The sequence below is a fragment of the Hevea brasiliensis genome, chromosome 14, assembly GCF_030052815.1.
Source record: "Hevea brasiliensis isolate MT/VB/25A 57/8 chromosome 14, ASM3005281v1, whole genome shotgun sequence".
NCBI classification, from domain to species: Eukaryota; Viridiplantae; Streptophyta; class Magnoliopsida; order Malpighiales; family Euphorbiaceae; genus Hevea; species Hevea brasiliensis.
Genome location: NC_079506.1, coordinates 19,143,695 through 19,145,597, shown reverse-complemented (window position 1 = coordinate 19,145,597; position 1,903 = coordinate 19,143,695). Strand labels below are relative to the sequence as shown.

The 1,903-nt window shown below is 38.2% G+C and overlaps 1 protein-coding gene across 1 annotated transcript; it reads right to left on the bottom strand.

Annotated features, from left to right (window-relative positions):
- Positions 1-470: 470 nt before the first annotated feature.
- Positions 471-1,688, bottom strand: LOC131172833 (receptor-like protein EIX1). The gene has a single exon (XM_058134367.1). It carries the CDS (start codon positions 1,686-1,688, stop codon positions 471-473), a length of 1,218 nt encoding a protein of 405 aa, XP_057990350.1.
- Between the last annotated feature and the right edge of the window lie 215 nt (positions 1,689-1,903).

Genomic DNA, 1,903 nt, shown 5'->3' with positions numbered 1-1,903 from the left:
TTGATAAAAAAAAATAAACCAATTGAATTGAATTCTTACAAAATTCTAGTTTTCAAAGAGGGGGAATATGTTCTTTGGAAACAAAATTATTGAGATTTGAGAAGTGTGACTATATTTTGCTGCAGATCTTATTTTACCATATGTGAAATGGATTTGAATGTTACTCATTAAGAAATTGGTCCTGGACCCCTTATTTATCTCCCCACTGCTAAGGAATTGAGAGATAAAGATGTAAGAAGAGATCTTTATTGAGTGCTTGAAGCTAAAATGAAGGTGAAACATCTTGTCTACCATGAATTGATGCAAATTCACTAATATGTTACACAATGCTTGAAGCTAAAAGAGATTATGTTATGCAACAGAGTAGGACAAGACCAGATGAATTACATGCCTTTATTTTATATGAAACTCACTTCCACCGGATTTGCACTAAAGCACTTAATGAAATTAGGCTTGGAAATTGCAACGATTCACGAAGCAGTAGCGCTTTGCGGGCCAAATATAGTAGTCCATCCAACGATTTTGTCCACAAGCAAGAAGTAGGCATGGCTCCAAGGTTTTCTGATAGAAAAAATCAGAAAAGGAACTAAAATACCTACTGCAAATCCCAAGCCAATGCTCAAGTAAAACCACATGTCACTGAAAACATCACTACTGTCTTCTACAATGGAACCTCCTCCTCCATCTGAATCATAACCAGGGCATTTGAGGACTAGTGGAGCTCCACGAAGACCAGAGTTCCCATCAAAAGATGATGCATCAAAAGTTGTCACATGCCCCATATAAGGGATCATGCCTGAGAAGTTATTGTCGGACAAATTCAAATAACCTAAAAATGATAATGTAGACATGCTGGAAGGAATTGCACCTGAGAGCCTATTGTGCGAAAGATCAAGAGAAGAAATTTGCCGCAAGTTTGAAATGCTTCCAAGAATCTGACCGATGACTTGGTTCTTTGACAAGTTCAAAGCCACTAAGCCCACCAATTTTGTGATTTCTTTAGGAAACTCTCCATGTAAGTTGTTGCTGGCAAGGTCTATACTAGTGACCAAGGAAAGAGTTTTTGTATACTTCGGAGCCCCACCTTTTACATTCACAATCAAGCTTTCTTCATAGTAAACGCCTCTGTATTTCCCATACGGTAGATATTCATTTATGTACTGTTCCAGAGACATGGCTTTAAAATCTCCAAAAGTGACTGGAATGCTTCCAGCCAAATTGTTTTTAGCAAGGTCAAGGACCTGCAGTGAGCTTAAATTTGACAGAGTGGAAGGAATTTCACCAAAAAATGCATTTGACCTTAAGCTCAAAATTCTAAGGTCTGCAAAACCACTTCCAATCCATGGTGGAATTTCACACGATAATCTGTTGTTACCAAGATCCAAAGTCTCCAAGTTTGATAAATTTAGAAAAGATGATGTAAGGCTTCCTGTAAGTTTATCATTGCTCAGATGAAGTGACCTGAGCTGATTTAATTGACTAAAAGACAATGGAATCTCCCCGGACAATTTGTTGAAGCTAAGATCCATTGCATTTAGGAAAGAGCAATTCCCAATGCTTGAAGGAATGCTACGATAAGTCATTACTGAAAGATCAAGGACCACAAGGGACACCATAGCTTCTATAGAGACAGGGATATCTCCAGTCAATTGGTTACCTGAAAGAGAGAGGAAGACCAAGTTTGGCATGGATTGAGCAAGTTTTTCTGGAATAGGACCTGAAAAACGATTGTTGGAGAGTTCTAGCAACTCAATCTCAAAAGTGGAAAGGGGAGTTGGTCCTTCTAGAAAGTTGGAGCTCAAGGAACTACAGTCAAAGGATTTTTTAGCTGGCCATGTAACTGATTAAAAGAAACATTTAACAAAGGATAAAGTTGGAGGAAATATCCCAGAACCGATTTGGT